This window comes from Nuphar pumila, unplaced genomic scaffold (assembly GCF_984573655.1).
Source record: "Nuphar pumila unplaced genomic scaffold, dmNupPumi1.hap1.1 HAP1_SCAFFOLD_2490, whole genome shotgun sequence".
Classification (NCBI taxonomy): Eukaryota; Viridiplantae; Streptophyta; class Magnoliopsida; order Nymphaeales; family Nymphaeaceae; genus Nuphar; species Nuphar pumila.
In genome coordinates, this window is record NW_028323936.1 from 4827 (window position 1) to 19738 (window position 14912).

General features: G+C 53.8%; 1 protein-coding gene across 1 annotated transcript; it reads right to left on the reverse strand.

Annotated features, from left to right (window-relative positions):
• Positions 1-11996: 11996 nt before the first annotated feature.
• On the reverse strand, positions 11997-12627 carry LOC149808673 (uncharacterized). The gene is made up of 2 exons (XM_089995203.1): positions 12456-12627; positions 11997-12412 (listed from the first exon to the last, which is right to left on the reverse strand). Exons 1-2 carry the CDS (start codon positions 12625-12627, stop codon positions 11997-11999), a joined length of 588 nt encoding a protein of 195 aa, XP_089851329.1.
• Between the last annotated feature and the right edge of the window lie 2285 nt (positions 12628-14912).

Consider the following 14912-nt stretch of genomic DNA (forward strand, 5'->3'; position numbering starts at 1 on the left):
TTCATGCTTCTGTTGGTCTGCAACATGCTCGGCTTCACTTGGTGTGATGTAGCGAATTTCTTTACGAATGTACTGCTCGTTGCTCGCATGCTTTGTCACCTACATGTGTGTCTTCATCGTGTGCCGTTGAGCTGGTGCATTCTACCATCCTGTCCTTGTCAAGCTATCCCCTGGCGGCCTTAGCCTCCGGGAACCCGGAGCATTACACAATCGCCAATATCAATGCACCATCACTGCACCGAACGTTCCATGGAACGCTCTTTATCTTGGTGTACAGGGCCCTGGCGGGTCAATCAGCAAACGGTCGGGTGCAAGCATCAAAAGGCGCAGGGTTGAATTGTACATTGGCACCAGATAACGCAATCAACCTTGTCAACAGGTTGATCGCGACGCAGCAGGGTCAACGCACCTGCCTACCGCATTCCAAGCCTGAAAGCGCCCAGAGCTCATTCCACACCTCCCTCATGTCATCTCCCTTCTTGTCATTGGACGTGTGGGAGACGTCGCAGTTTGCAAGGCTGTCCAATATCAAGTCCATGTCCTGCAGACAATGAAAGTACGCTGCTTATGTGGACACATGCACATTGTTGCAATTTGTGATAGGGCTGTCCATAAGTAGTACTATCTCCTGATAGCTGGTTGGTCCACGTGTTGTTAAATAAATAAATATAACAATCGGGGATCACGCCATGCCCCCGGCGCGGCAAGACGCGACGACGGAAATGTACCCATGGGGCTTCGGCCGCATGCCCAGGCCGAACCTGGGACACAGGCGGCAGGTGCCGCGAAACCGCGTCCCAGTAGGACGCATTTGCATGTTGGAAAGGTTGTCCGCCCGCCGAACAAGCGGGCATGAACGAGAGAGCCGGCACCGGGCCGAACGATGAAGCATGAGGCAAAGGACAGTCAACGCCTCCAACCACATTGAAAAGTGTGCGAGTGGCTCGCAACATGTGATGGAGCACATCGGGGTCCTGTCCGGGGCACAAGGCCGCGGGGAAGAGCAGGGGTTCAAGGAAAGGCAGGCAGCTGCGCTCCCATGAAGGCAGATCTCCGGAATGCCATAAGTTGGCCGCAGCGCGGGCCCCCAAAACGGCCCGCGCCATGTCCGCATTAGGCACCAACCGCAGCGCGACGTCATGATACCAACAACATACGTGTATGTGCTATGCAGCATACGGCTCTAAGGCCTTCAGCAACTGATGAGTATGCGAGAAGTGCTATAGTGCTACGAACACTAGAGCACGGTACGCTCACAAGCTAGCACTGCAATGGTGTGCTCCAGGAAAGACCCCAGATGCTACACACCATCTAGGCTTTAGGAGTCCTGGCGTAACCAGCTCCTCATGGCGCCTAGCCATGGTGTTGCGTAGCATCTCGTGATAGATAGTGCCGTGCCACTATCTAGGGATGTGATCCCGTATCCCAGTGCCAGCCCTCACGTCACCAACACGTTAGTGCACACGTTAGTGTTAGTAGCTGACAATGCTAACAAGCATTACGTATGGAACATACATACGTAACATCCCCCCCTTCTAAAAAAAAGAAAAGAAAAGAACGACACATCAAGACAAGTATTGAGTGGGCCACTCTCAATACTAGTACCTTCGGATTGACGCGGAGCGAAGCGAAGCGAAGACGTCTGAGCCCCGGTATGCTCGTCAGCAACCCCCAGCGTTTGCCTTATCGTGGTTCCCCCCGGGTCTGTGTCCACAGCCCCGGCCATCTGCGGCGAGCCGGACCGGATGCGTTGCACTCCATAACAGACGTGCGCAAGGAACACAGGGTCTCGATGGCTAGACAACCAGTCGAGCGGGCCCCTCCCAGGTGTGCGACAACACCCCCCTAGTGCCTCTCGACATGTCCCTCGACATGCCCCGCAACACACTCACGAAAGCGGCCCTGCAACGCGACGGAAGCAAGGTCCTCCTGCCGCTCGACAACGACAAGGTCTTCCGGCCTTGCATCTTGTGTCTTCGCATCGTGCTCCCCTGCTTACGTGCTCCCGTTGTTTTGCTGTCCTTCCTGCACCATGGTTTCCCTGCAATGTCTTTTCCATGCAGTGCCTTCTACCTGCGATGTCTTCTTCTTCTCTCCATATTGTATCGATATGGCACTTTGCAAAAGGCACGGTTACATTTGCAATATTCGTAAATTTATACGAATTTCGTCTTCTCAAGCCCGCGGGAATACATGTTTCCACTACGGCTAGGCAGTAACCTTCATAACGGATTCAATCACACTGCAAAGACAATTTCCTATCGTTTGTGTCCTCATGAGGTTTCTGGCAGGAAATTTCCACCAGGTCTGAAGTCTCAAGGACCAATTCTACCTAGTGTCAGCAAGTAAAGCTGTCGCAATGCGGATCGCTGGCGACATCTCACTTTGGTCGCGGTGTCGTTGACGCGTCGGCGCGTTGTGCGACAGCGCGTACACCAATGCCTGCGTGTCGTCTGGCATGGTAGTCCGCAATGCGTCTTGGCATCCGTCCAAGTTTTCGACGGGTAACCACTTGTTGTAGTGTGGCCCGTATCCTTCGAACGCTACTTTGTATTCGTCTCGGACTCCTGAGCGTAACTTCCTGGTGCGGTGATTAATCACTGCTTCCACCACAAATTCCTCGTGTCCGTCAACGATTTCCGATGGCGGTGGTGCCGGTTGGCACGTGTCCGGATGGTACATTTTTGTTTGCTCTGGCAGTTCCCATTGGTCACGTTTCAACACCTTTCTTGCGAATATGGTGTGGTTTTCCGTGCCATTTGGTCCCCTGATATCCATCTGAGGTCCTTTTCCGGCTCCCGCGCCGAGCATAGCTCTATGCGTGTCTATCCAATCACTGCCTAGGACTAGGTGTTGTATCTCACCCCAGTCTACGTCAATGACTAGTGCCGGTACTGAGCACGAGTATCCTCCCAGTTTGATGGCCACTATGCACTGTCCCTGCATTGATACCCCGCTGTGTCCGTCTCCTAGTATGACAGATCCTCTGCGGTTTGTGTCCACTTCGAGGTCTAATTGCTTAGCGACTCGTAGTGGCCCCAGCGAATGTGTTGCGCCGGTGTCTCCCAGGACAGCTATTTCTGGTAGCTTCTCTGGTTGTGTGCGGATGATGTTCGTTTGTTCCTCCGTGAGGACTGCAAACTGTCCGCCCGCGCGCACTTTAACACCTGTTCGTATTTTCGGTATGCGAGCCTTAAAATATATGGCTGCTGCCGTTCGAACATGCCTGCCTGCGCGTGTATCGCCTGCGTGACCTCCGGTATTTGTATCGGCGGTGCCGCTGGCGTGGCAGTGATTTTATACACGTGTACTGGCCATTTAGTGGGTTTCGGCGCTGTAGGGCTTGGTCCCCTCGTCTTGCTGTTGGCGATCGGTACTCCGTGTTGGACTGACTGTTTGTTCCCTTTTGTTTGCATAGGGGCGTCGTACAGTTGTGTTCCAGCTGGAAAGGTGTGTACCTTTTCCCACGTTTGTAGCAGTTCATGTTCTGCTGTGTCAGGCCAATGTGCGTATACCACTAGTCCCACAGCGCTATGGCTGTTTTTCACCTGCTCCTCCGTGTGCCGGATGTATGGAGCTGCGTTGTGCGGTGGTGCTTGACACCATATGACTTCTCGGTCTGGGTCTGGTTTTCCCGGGGTTGGTCGGTCTACCAGGGTCATTCTCATGAATAGCTCGTCCACATAATGGTGCGCGCACACTGGATGCTCTGGCACGGCGAATGCGTCTATCGTGAGTTTGAGGTTCAGTTTGCCCTCTAATTCTCGTATGTGGAAGTCCCTGATGTTCCGGTAGAACCTTCCAACGCCCCCGCCCCGTCATGGTTTTGGCAGCCATGTTGTTGGTTTGGGAGTGTCGGGTTTGTCGTTTACCGGTTGTCCCGTGGAGGTAGCCTGTTCAAACATCATTGTTCGTCCAGGTGTGGCACCTGCGTGTTGCAAGCGTCCCCCGTTGTCCGAGTCACGCCGTTCCCTCTGTGGGGTGTGTTCCCGACTTCGGTGTGTTCGGCTTTCGTCGTGCTCGATTTTCCCCGGTTGTTCCTGTTTGTATCGGTCCTCACGGTTGTTATACCGTCCCGGGCTATGCGATGCGCTACGACGTCCGTAGTCGCGACGTTCGCTGTACCCCCTGTCCCGATCCCGGTTTCCCTGTGATCGTTCCCGTTCGTCACGTTCACGTGAGCTACGGTATGGCGCTGGGCTCCGTTCCCTACGGTACTCTTGGCTACGTGCTCTGGGTGACCGTGCGCGTCCCCTCATGTGTGGGCATTGTGCCGCAAAGTGTCCCTTTTTGCCGCATGAAAAGCATGTGATGTCGGGGCACTCCCGTGCAAAATGACCCTCCTCACCGCAGATGCCACAATGTTGTGGTTTCTCCTCTCGCGGTCTATTGCTAGCCATTGCGTAGTACGTTGGCGCTCGCTCGGTTTGTTCCGGTTGCTTGTCGCCAACTATGTTGATGGTTGTCCTTATGCTTTCCCACCACTGTTTCTCAGTGAAGTGGTTGGCGGACGATAATGCAGGATTCATGACCTTCCACAGCTTAGTTGTCTCCGTTGGGAGGCGCTGTGTATAGTATTCGCGCAACCGTGCTCCGTTGACGAATTCATCTGCCTGTTCAATTTCAGCCAGTTCCGTTCGTATGCGTTGGAATTGTTCCGTGAATGGTGCGAACGTTTTTCTGGTCATTGACAGTGCTTGCAGTTGTTCTCGCAGGTCGCCTGCTGATGCTGGTATGTGGGGGTTTTGTTCCCTCAGCATCGCAACTGCCCAGTCCATGCGAGTTTGCCCGGACGTGTGGGTTTAAGTTCTCATGCGTCGTCTTAAGCGTTCTTGTACGCTGACGGTGCATCCGGCTATCAGCACGTTGACTGTGGCCTCGTCTGATAGCGTCCCCGTTACTTGGTGGTGCTGGATGTATGCCTGGAAATCCTCCAAGTTCGGTGTGTGGATATTACCGTTGACCTCTTTTGGTGCCGCTTGGCTAGGGTCATAGTATTTCTTAACTGCAGTTTTCAATAGCTCCTTGGCATATTGACTCGCTGTGGTAGAACCCTGTGCCGGACCAGCGTAGTGCTGTCCCTGATATGGTGTCATATCATGAGGTTGCAGTACCGGTTGATGCAGTGGTCCCTCCGTTGTTTGTTGTAACGGTGGTGGTGGGTATCCCTTGCCGGTCTTGCGTCAGTTGTGCCCGGGTTTGGTTTCCCGGTGTACTGCGCGGTGGCGGCAGTGTTTGCCTTGGTGGCATGCTGTTTGTGGCAGCCGTTGCTGAGGGTTGGATTTGATCCTGTGCCCTCCCTGTACCGTACTGTGCTAAGCCCGTTTGGACTTGTGCTTCATGGTATATTTCAGGGTGTGCCCGTCTGAGATATCTCAGTATGCTCTCGTTCCTTGCGTCAGTTGCGCTGAAGGCCGCGTTGAGGCTTGGAGTTATACGGGCGTTGCATGTCCTGATGGGTTATTGTTCACCGGTGTGAGCAATATACCTCCCCCGAAATTGGGTTGCCTGTCGTGTGCTTCCTCTAGGCTTCCCCTTTCTACCGGTGTAGGCTGGGTTCCCTCGATTGTGGGATCTGTTGGAGAATATAGTGTGCCCTGTGGCTAGGATATTCTATTCTTGTTTCCCTTGTGTCAATATCACTGTAGTCTCTCTTGGTTGCTGTGCTTGGACGCTAGTCATGAGGAATAGGTTCTTGTGTGTCTCTCCCTTTGATACTATCTAGCCGTTATTCCCTCATATCTCTTGCGTCCATGCGTCGTTGTTTGTTTAGGACGAGTAGTGTTGCATTGTGTGCTGCGTCCATGAAGATTGCTTTTGATGTGGTGCCTTGAGCAATCCTGTGTCGTTGCGTTGCTCAGCACCTGCATGCTTTGGAAGTGACACGACAGCCAGTCGTGCGTGAGGGCAACCGTAGCTCTGTTGCGTCGACGCATAACGCTCCATGCGTTTACCATAGTTGAGCATAGTCATGTCGTAGACTTGTGCGTGTGCTGTGTGGTTCCTAGGTACCTGGTTAGTACCTGGGTCATACATCTCCATGGAGTATATATTGAGATGCATTACTTTGGTTCCTTGAGTTATGCTGTAACGACAATAGCCAAGTACGTCGTTACCTGGACATCAGGTAACAGTTGCAGTTTTGTTGTGAACCTTCCCGTTTGTTGAGCAACATCGATTTCCAACAGGATCGCTGAGGCTTGTTTGTTCCTCGCTTTCCCTTGCCTCGCCTATTGGGCCCGGCTGGGTTTGTGTGGGCTGTTTGCGCCACCATTTCCAGGCTTTCCGCTCTGTAACTTTCCATATGTGCATGGGGATTTTCTTGCCCAGCCATGTTTGGTTTAGGTTTGCTTCGGCCGTAGCTTGTTGGGCGGCTTGGAATGCTGCCCGTCGTTTGGTTTCCAGTTGTGGGTCTGCCTCTACCCCTTTGGGGCCGGGTACCTCGCTGGCTTTAAAACCTGGCCACCGTTGTCTGAGTCACTTCCGTATGTTAGCGGCTACAGTGTTTTTGGTGCCAATGTTGATTTCCAGCGCCATTTTAGTTGGCTCTGTAGCGTGTACGGTGGTGTTTCCGTCACACGCTACAGTATTGCCTGTTGCTGTCTCCTCTACAGCGTTGCTGATGGTTATTGGCGTTGCTGTGCGATGACGCACGACTGTAATCCGTTTATTTCTGCCGGCTGCGAGCCGTTGCATGTTTCTGGGTGTACGTTCGCGTGTTCATTGTCCTTAGACAAGGGTCACTGGCCCCTGTGCCTTGGCCTTTCTCGTCAGCTTTGGGCGGAGGGGACTGTTTTGTTGTGTCCCTGTCCTCCCCGGCTGCGAGTTGTTCTGTGAGCTGTTTGATTTGGCGTTGCAGTTTCCTGATGCCGCGTTCAGGTTTCGCTCGTTTTTGCGGGTTACCTTGGCCCCTTTGTGCTGCCTTTGTGGTAATTTCCCGTTTCTGCAGTAGCTGGCTTAGTTGCCGCACTACCGCCCTGCGCGTGTGTATCACACTCATATTGCTGCCACGTGGGCCTCCATACAGTTGTGTGTTTACATCGCTTTCACCGTCAGATACTAGCAAACACATGTTCTGACAGTCTGGTATGTCCCCTAAGTACGGGTCCTCGAGGTCCAGTTCTAGCGCTGTGATCTCGATGATGCATGCCATACGCTTGATCTCGCTATTAATCCGTCTGCATTCCTTTTGCAGAGCGGCATTCTTGCTGGGGCAAGTCCAACGCATCGGATCTCGATCCGTTTCATTTTGCTCTTTTAATGCTTTTAACTGTCGCAGTCTAGCGACAGCCGCTGCTCGACGTGCTTTGGCTTGCTCATGCTTTTGTTGCCTTGCCCGTTGATGTGCGTGTTCCGATGCATTATGCACGTTTTGCTGATGTTGCGTCCCCCGTCCAGAATGCAAATCCGTTACATTGTTGGTGTGGCTAGCATACATGTCAGCTCTGCCCTGTGGCCCTTTGTCACTGCCGTCCCTCTTGGGTTGGTGCGACTGAGTGGGCTTGCAGCTTCCGCGTCCTCGTCCCCGCTTGGCCGCCGGCTTGCCGCGTTCTGTCTCCTGCGCGTCCATAGCCTTGAGGGCACCGCTGGTGCGGTACCCCACTTGCGAGTGGACTGCTTTCCGGAGCAGCTTGAGCATGCCGCGTTCTTCACGCGCGTGATCCGCCGCGCGCTTGTCGCGTGGCGTTTGCACGGTGTGCCCGCCTCTTCCAGTGCTGGCGTCGGATCCGCGCCCGCTGCTAGAGTTGCGGCCTCGGCCTGCTGATGTTGACCGCTGTGGTGGTGGCTGCTGTGCATCCTCCCCTTGTGCGTCAGCGATCTGCTGCCGAGTGGCTTCCAGCGAGCGCCTGAGCTTGGCTGTTTTACGTTCGTGCTCTGCCAGAATTCTGGCTAGCTTCGCCTCCCTTTCCTGTAAGGTCAGGGCTGCGTTGCTGTTGGCTGGTGTCGCACCCGGCTGTCGCGTCTCGCGCTGCCGTTTTGCTGCTTCGCGTCGCCGTGCTGCGGCTTCGCTTTGCTGTTCAGCGGTCTCGCGCTGTGCTGCGGCCTCGCGCTGTTCGCGCGCTCCGCTGTATCCCGCTTCGTCTTCCGCTGGGTCGACTCGCTTAGCGGTGCTCTTCAGCTTGCGTGGCGCCTTGGTGGCCGTCACTGCTGCGGGAGCTGAGTATGCGGGCGTTACCTTCGCGGGTGACTCCTCGTCCGAGAGGTCGAGCTCCATCTCGTTTCCCTCGTCGGCGTCGCCCTCGTCGTACTCAACGATTTCCTCGTCTTCGTCGACGCTGAATCCGGCCTCGTTGGCTTCGCCCACGGGGTGTGGCGGTTGCCTGTGGCTGGTTTTGCTGAGTCCGAAGCATGCTGACAGCCTGCTGGCTGTTGCTGCGGCCTTGTTGGCCAGCCGCTTCATCCTAGCCCTCCAGTTGCGTTTCGCTGTGCGGCTAGGTGCTTGCCCTTTGCGATTGTCCGCCAGGCTGCTGCTGCCGATGCTCTTGCTGGAGTTTGAGGGCGATATGTTGCCCTTCCTGCCAACTGTGTACCACACAGATTGGTCAGTGTTCCTCTGCGAGTATGCAGCCAGCATTTTACCTTGTGCGTATACAATGTGGTCTGCGTTTGGCATGTTGCGTCATCATTAGTATCAACTTCTGATGACATGCTTGTGGCCTCTCGTCGCTCCATTTGTACTGCTGTGTGGTTTTCGGTGTACTTTGTGTTAGGCTGCTGCGTGATGCATACAGGCCTTTCCACGTGCTTGACCGGAATATCCACTTTGCTTATGACAGAATGGCTTTGGTTTTTAACGAGGCCCAATTCCTCGGTAGCATCATGCGTTTCTGGGACGACACAAGTCTCACCTGCCTTCTCTGTCTTTGCTGTTGCCGCTGCCGCTGCTGCGTCTGCCGTCACAGTCTGTTGAATTTGCAAGTCTACTTTTGTTGTGCTGCCCTTGATCAGTGTGGCCCAGGTGTGCTTCGTGGGGGTTACTGTGGTTTTGGTGTCGCAAGATCCCTTCTTGACATGAACTGCTTTCACCCAATGGTGCCACTTTCCATGATGCGAAAACGACGAACGCTGCGATACAAGATTGATGATTGCGTTTTCGCATTCGGTACATAGCATGAGGTGTTCAATACCTGTCCAGTCCACCGTCATGTACGGTTCCCACTCCGACAAGGCGTTGAAGTCCAGCTGTTGTCCATCATCGCTAACCCAGCCTCCATGTTCGATGATGTACTGACGATCTAAATCTTTGATTACATCCTGTATGTAATCTCCGAGTCTGAATGTGAGTGGTTTGTCCATATTGTACGATGATCTACCCAATTCAACTATCGTTCCTTGCCAAAAGCAAAAATGTGGTTGTGCGAGGTCACTAGAACGTATCTTTAACCGATACCATGTATGTGCTATGCAGCATACGGCTCTAAGGCCTTCAGCAACTGATGAGTATGCGAGAAGTGCTATAGTGCTACGAACACTAGAGCACGGTACGCTCACAAGCTAGCACTGCGATGGTGTGCTCCAGGAAAGACCCCAGATGCTACACACCATCTAGGCTTTAGGAGTCCTGGCGTAACCAGCTCCTCATGGCGCCTAGCCATGGTGTTGCGTAGCATCTCGTGATAGATAGTGCCGTGCCACTATCTAGGGATGTGATCCCGTATCACAGTGCCAGCCCTCACGTCACCAACACGTTAGTGCACACGTTAGTGTTAGTAGTTGACAATGCTAACAAGCATTACGTATGGAACATACATACGTAACATTACGGCAGCATTAACAGCGCAGCACGTAAGCCGATGTAAAACAAGCGGAAAGTGCCGATCGAGTCAAGCACAGAGCCATCCTGAGGGACAATGGAGCACTCACAATCCGGGCAGTCAGGATGATCCGCATCCACAGCAGGTGAATCCACCGGTTCACGAGGGAACCGCCCGCAGCGGAACAGGAGCCACGCCGATACATCCCGGTCATTGATGTATGGCTGCGGCCGCAAACTCGGCGCACGGCGCATAGCCAGCGTGACGACCGGACGACCCTTTCGCCTGGACGCTTCCAGGTTGCGCGTGGTGTCACTTTTTGCGACAGCATCGTTGATTGGGCGCGCGCGGAACGGGCGGGTCTTGCCCAGGCGGCGTAGGCGGCGGAGGCGGGGGCGCGTCGGCGAGAGTCGCCGCAACTTGCGCTGCGGGGTCAGCTGCCACAAGCTCGTCGCGCCAGCGCACGACCCTCTGAAGCCAGGGGTGACAAGGGGTCAACATGCCAAGGGCACGGTGTTGCAAGCGCAAGTCAGGCAGCGAGCGGACGCGTTGCCAATACCTGACATGGGCTGCCCGGTTGTCAGACCCAATGGTTCGGATCGCGGTGTCACAGTGCATGAGATGAACAGGGTAAAGGGAACGGGCGTCTCCGACCGGGACTCCCATGGCTGCACGGAGAGCGCCGCACAGGGGTCCCTCCAAGGCTGTAGCAGGCTGCCCAACCGGCGGCGCCCACACTTCCATGCCGTAAGTGATGCAAGGCTTAATACACGCGGTAATGACAGCGAGTTTGGCAGGGAGGCTGATGCGCTTGTTGCGGAGGGTACTCTTCCACATGGCAAGCGCCGCGTACCTGTATGCGCTATGCAGCATACGGCTCTGAGGCCTTCAGCAACTGATGGGTATGCGAGAAGTGCTATAGTGCTACGAACACTAGAGCACGGTACGCTCACAAGCTAGCACTGCGATGGTGTGCTCCAGGAAAGACCTCAGATGCTACACACCATCTAGGCTTTAGGAGTCCTGGCGTAACCAGCTCCTCATGGCGCCTAGCCATGGTGTTGCGTAGCATCTCGTGCCACTATCTAGGGATGTGATCCCACATCACAGTGCCAGCCCTCACGTCACCAACACGTTAGGCACACGTTAGTGTTAGTAGCTGACAATGCTAACTAGCATTAAGTATGGAACATACATATGTAACATCCCCCCCCTCTAAAAGAAAAGAAAAGAAAAAAAGAAAAGAAAAGAACGACACATTAAGACAAGTATTGAGAGAGCGACTCTCGATACTAGTACCTTCGGAATGACGCGGAGAGACGCGAAGCGAAGTGAAGCTTCGGATGTGAAGACGTCTGGCCCCCGGTGCTCGTCAACACCTACCAGCGTTTGCCTTATCGTGGTTCCCCCCCGGGTAACTGTATCCACAGCCCCCCCCGGCCGATCCGCGGCACTGCCCGTCCGGACGCGCGCACTCCATAACAGATGTTAGCAGGGAGCATAGGGTCTCGCGGTACGCCAACCAACGAGCGGGTCCTTCCCACGTGTACGCCAACACCCCCCTAGTGCTTCTCGACATCCCGTCACCTAGACAGATGCCCCGCAACACACTCACGAAAGCGGCCCCGTAATGCGCCAAATACAAGGGTCCTCCTGTAGCGCGCCAGCTCTCAGGGTCTTCCGGCCTTGTGTCTTCATATCCTCTGCTTACGTGCTCCCGTCGTCCAGTCGCCTGCACTGTCCTGTAAGTGATCTGGGCGTGATGCCAGGTTCCCTGCAAGGTCATCTTGTACCTGCAAGTCTTCTCCCTGCCACGTCCGGTACCTGCGATTCTTCTACCTGCGATGTCTGCTGCATCCTCATCTTCTTCCCATATTGTATCGATATGGTACTTTGCAAAAGGCACGGCTACATTTGCAATATTCGGTAAATTACACGAATACCTACTCAAGCACGCGGGTATACATGTTTCCGCTGCGTCTGGGCAGTAGTTAGTCAAGTGTAAGCCGTCTTGACGGATACACTCAAACTGTAAAAACAGATTCCTATCCATTGTGTCCTCATGTTAGTTTCTGTGTTTTTTCCTGTTTTGCCAGCCCTGTCGCTTGTAACAAAATTCCTATCCATTGTGTCCTCACGAGGTTTCTAGTAGGAATTGTTCACCGTTCTGAAGTCTCAAGGACAAATTCTGCCTAGTGTTCACAAGTAAAAGCGGTCACGACACAGGTCGCTGTCGATGTCTCACAGTGGTGCCTTTATACGTTGTGCGATGGCGCGCACGCCACTGCAAGCGTGTCGCCTGGCGTGGTATGCCGCGATAGCGTCTTGACATCCTTCTAGGTTGTCGACGGGTAGCCACTTGTTGTAGTGGGGCCCGTAGCCTTCGAACGCTACTTTGTATTCTTCTCTCGTGCCTGAGCGGAGTATACGGTGGCCGATCACTGCTTCCAACACGAATTCTTCGTGTCCATCGATGAGTTCTGATGGCGGTGGTGCTGGTTTTCGGGTATCCGGGTGGTACCGTTTCAACAAGTGGACGTGGAATACGTTATCGCACTTAATGTCCTCCGGCAGCTCAAGGGTGTATGTCACCTTGCTGTCGACCCTGATTACTTTAAACGGTCCCGCCCATGCTGGTATGAGTTTGCGTACCCCATCTGCCGTGTTACGGAACCATGGGTGCTTAGTGCTGAGGAGTACTTTGTCTCCCGAACTGCTCGTCACGTCGCTTGGCGTTCGCAGCTGTGAGCATTCGCTCTCGCGCGCTTTCTAAGCGCTCCGTTGCTTCCCTTTCAACCCGTTGCCATTGCGCGCGCAGAGTGTTATCGTCTGGCGGCGTCGGTACAGGCAAGTTAGGCTGGTCTGGGTGCATCCCGAGTGCCAGATAATTCGGAGTATAGTGTATGGATGCACAGCATCCGTTGTTCAATGCACTTTGCAGTGGCATGAGCAAGTCTGCCCAAAACGTGTGGGCGGCGTTGATGTAGTGCCGGAGTTGCTCTTTCAGTGATTGGATAGTACGTTCAGCTAGGCCTACGGTTTCGTGATGATCAACCAAGCCCACGTGTACGTCGCATCCCAGGTCCCTGAGGGTTGTTTGGAACTCGCCCTCTCTGTGTTTGAACCTGCTGTCTGGGTCACATACAATCGACCTGGGATTGCCGAATGTCGATGTAGCGTCCAGCAGTATTTTAATCGCACTTGCCGCGGTGTAGTTAGCGGGGCACGGTCTCAGGAGCGTATAGCGGGTCTTGCGATCCACTAATACTAGTACTGAGTCGTGTCCTTCCTTTGTGCGCGAGAATGCGACTGCAAAGTCGATGACCCAATGCTTCAACCGTTCCACTGGAATTGGAAGTGGTTGCAGTAAACCTGCCGGTCGTTTCCGTAGCGGGTTTCATGCGCTGGCATGAGTCGCACGTGTCGGTGTAGCGTTCAACGTCCTTAGCCATGCCAGGCCACAAGTAGAACCTTTCAATTGTTGAGATATGAATATCAGCTAGTCAGTAGGTGCTGGACGCTTACGAGAGTCCTAGGTTACGTAGTGCATGCATAACGAGAGCATTGTTGAGAGCTACGATAGGTATCCTCAGTGTAGCAGTATATAATGTAGTGCGTGGCCTACATTATTTCGTGCTTCTAGTCCCTGAGTAACCTATTTAACAGAGGTACTGATGAGCGGTGTAACATTCCTCATTTTGCACCCTGTCATACTTCAACATAAGTAGGTGCTTACAACTAGGCATCGCTTGTCGACACGCTGCACATTCGTAGGCTGTTTGCGTGATCACATGCTTGCCAATTGTTGCTGTTTTGAGACTTTGTTCGATGGACGACAAGTCGCGAGCTTCGTGTGAAAGCGTCACGTCTTAGGCTACAAGGTTCGGCACGACCAGGATGGTTGTGGAATGTTCTCGTGGAGTATCTTCGTCAAGTGAGAAGATGACTGGCGAGTGGGCTACTTGTCGAGAGGAAGAGGTTCAAGACAGCGCTGCGTGGAGTTAGCATGACGCAGAGCTGCGAGATGGGGTTCGAGCGTGAAGGACATTCTAGAGGTTTCAAGACCAATCAGGAGAGACCTGTTTTGTCTTCAAGTTGTGAGCTGGCTGCACACGAGGTGCACAAGCTTCAAACTGCCTAAACTTCGTGACTGTGAGGATTCCCTGTGTGGAATTGCAAAGTGTTAGGAGTGGAGACTGGCCAAGCCAGCCTCAATCTAGGAGTTCAGGCTACAAGCCATATGCACACTGCTATGCAACATGCATATGCCTTGGACCCCTCGCTAAGGCTATACGCACATGGCTACCGAGCCATGCACGTATACACCTTAGGCAACACTAACGGGTGTACTTGCAGCATCGTTGTCATGCAAGGTACATCAAGACAACATCCAAGACCTGTTCAGAGCCAACACTTCCTTAGGGTTAGGGCCCTTCCCCTAACCCCCATTCCGGGCCTCTACTCAGTAGCCTAGGACGGTTACACCACGTACCAAGCCTACAGGAGTCTATTGGAGCCTACACTCAAGACCTACACGCATGCGTCTGGCCATGACATAGACCATAGACTCCGTCCTGCGTCGTAGATAGTCTGTGGACTATCTAGTCATGTGCACACAGTACCAACGAGCACAGGTAGCGTAGGGTAGAGTCCCGAAGCCTAGAGGAAGCGTTCCTACAAGGGACAGTGCTTGGATAGAGTCGGGATCTTGTCATCTTGTCAGTACCGATCTCTATCACCTCGCCCAGCGTAGTCTGCCACATTGCCACAGCAAGGCAGCTCATACCTGCCCTATGCTAACGCATCTTGCATAGTGCACTCTTAGCTGTCATACTGGCAGCCTAACCTGGTATCGGTCATAGGATCTTTGTGACCTCTGCGCCCGTAGTTTTCTGCGTGTCATAACCACTTGGCGCATCCAACGTTGTGTGCACGCTGAAAACATTGCAACCATGCCTGAGACCTCAGGACTGTTCCGATTGGCTGATTATGTACATGATACTAAACATGACATTCATCTCCAGCGCGAGGACATACGCACGCTCGACGGCGAGCCATTCAGCCTTGGCTTTGTGGAATTATGGGACCCACACGGGACCACGGACTGGACAGCGGTAATACCCCACTTACAAAAACCTGATGGCATTATGTTCCGTA

What these genes read in the sequence shown, in the direction of transcription:
- LOC149808673 (XM_089995203.1), bottom strand. Translation starts at nt 12,627, where the DNA reads ATGCACCCAGACCAGCCTAACTTGCCTGTACCGACGCCGCCAGACGAT. An exon ending in CGAGCAGTTCGGGAGACAAA is followed by an intron (nt 12,413 to 12,455) that starts GTACTCCTCAGC and finishes GTAACACGGCAG; the next exon opens with ATGGGGTACGCAAACTCATA.